Below are 1,660 nucleotides of genomic sequence, written 5' to 3'. Positions count from 1 at the left end.
ATTGTCACTAACATGAATCTGAGAACAGGTGAGAACAGGTGAGGTTTACCTGACACACTGTTTACCATCAACACACTCACCTGTCCACACCTTCTATCTGAGCATCAGGCCACTGGTCACACTGAGATGAATTCAAACTAATTAGCAGCTGGTTCGTTAAGCTGCTGATGTAAAGATGGTTAACATGAAGCTGCTGCAGAGACACAGGACGCAGGTAGAAATGAAACTTTGGCACAAAGAATGAAAGAGTGGCAGGAACACGAGTGAACAGTCTTCAGTGCATGGTGGAGGGAGGGAGGCTGCAGAGGGGGGGCGGACATGAAGACCAAGAGTTCAGGTTCAAGGGACGGTGACGTGGAAGGGACTGCCGGGGACGTTCTCGTCCCCCCACTTGACGATGAGGATGTAGCTGCCCTGCTCTTTGACGGTGTAGGTGATGTTGTACATCCTGTTGCCCATGTGTTTGACGTACACTTCCTCACAGGGCGTCTTGGGGCCGTGGACCCCCACCATCAGCATGTTGGTGCCTGCAGAGCCGAGGACAGAGAAACAGACCACAGTGAGAACCTCAGCTTTCATCTCCTTCACGTCTCGTGTGTTCACTTCCTGTCCTCACCTGCTTTGCTGCAGTCGACGGTGAACGTGTTCTTCTGACCCACGAAGGCCTTCGACAGGCCGGCGCCTCTGGAGATCACTTTACTGGCGTCTGAGGAGAACTTGGGTAAAGAGCCGAAGGCCCCGCCCATCATGGACGACTTGGTGACAGTTTCCACGAGAACAGACGACGTCTCGTGGAGACTGTGTCCCCCGGAGAGACGAGGTCCTGCAGAGACATTTAAAGACACATGAGATCAGTGGAAATGAAGTTCACAGCAACAACACACGAGTCCAGTTCACTTCCATCTGGTGCTGGTCTGCACAGTATCTGGAGAACCTAAAGGAGATTCTGTAGTTCCTCTATGTGGTTCTTGGGGTCAGTTAGAAGGTTCTCTGGGTCCAAAAGGTGGTTTGGTCTTAGAGGAGGTTCTAGAGGTCTTTGGAAGATCATGTGGTCTTTGAGCCTGAAGGAGACTTTAGGCATCTTCTAGGTTCTTGTAGTTATTGATTCTGGTCCAGTCCAACTGATTTGGATCTATTTATTATAGAATGCAACTTTTTTGGTCTTCAGTGTTAAATAAAGTAAAAATACAGCCTCGGGGTCAGTCCCGGTCCAGGTTTATGTGACCTGTGTCTTAATCACAGGGTTACAGGCTGGGTTCACGTCCCAGTTGTAGGTTTGTGCAGAACCTCCAGTCTGTCAGAGTGGTGCTGATGGTCCACTGACTCACCTGAGACTTTGGCCTTGAAGGGGCTTCCTACGATGTGCTGGGGTCCCCCGTACTTGATGGAGATCAGGTAGCTTCCAGGAGCCATGGGTGTGTAGGAGACCTTGTAGCCCTCAGGACATTCCTGACAGTCCATCTTCACTTTGGACGGTCCATCGATGGTGACGGACAGAGCTCCGGAGCCGGCGTTACAGGTGTTCACGATAAACTCTGAGGCCACACCTGCAGGAGGAGATGACACCCGTTACACCTTCTTCACTGGATGATTCAAGACTTTAAAATGAAGGTGTATATTATTGGTGTGTACCTGTGGTTCCTCCCTCCAGTCCCGGTCC

General features: G+C 50.9%; 1 protein-coding gene across 1 annotated transcript; it reads right to left on the bottom strand.

Annotated features, from left to right (window-relative positions):
* Positions 1-6: 6 nt before the first annotated feature.
* On the bottom strand, positions 7-1,654 carry LOC111665908 (filamin-B-like). The gene is made up of 4 exons (XM_023421033.2): positions 1,633-1,654; positions 1,329-1,547; positions 617-823; positions 7-527 (listed from the first exon to the last, which is right to left on the bottom strand). The coding sequence occupies exons 2-4, from the start codon at positions 1,459-1,461 to the stop codon at positions 340-342; spliced, it is 528 nt and encodes a 175-aa protein (XP_023276801.2). The 5' UTR covers positions 1,462-1,547; positions 1,633-1,654; the 3' UTR covers positions 7-339.
* Positions 1,655-1,660: the final 6 nt, after the last annotated feature.

Source organism: Seriola lalandi, unplaced genomic scaffold (genome assembly GCF_002814215.2).
Source record: "Seriola lalandi dorsalis isolate HSWRI2012SDOR001 ecotype SW California unplaced genomic scaffold, Sedor1 jcf7180002002524, whole genome shotgun sequence".
NCBI lineage: Eukaryota > Metazoa > Chordata > Actinopteri > Carangiformes > Carangidae > Seriola > Seriola lalandi.
Note: the sequence above shows the minus strand (reverse complement) of the source record. Positions and strands in the feature narration are given on the sequence as shown.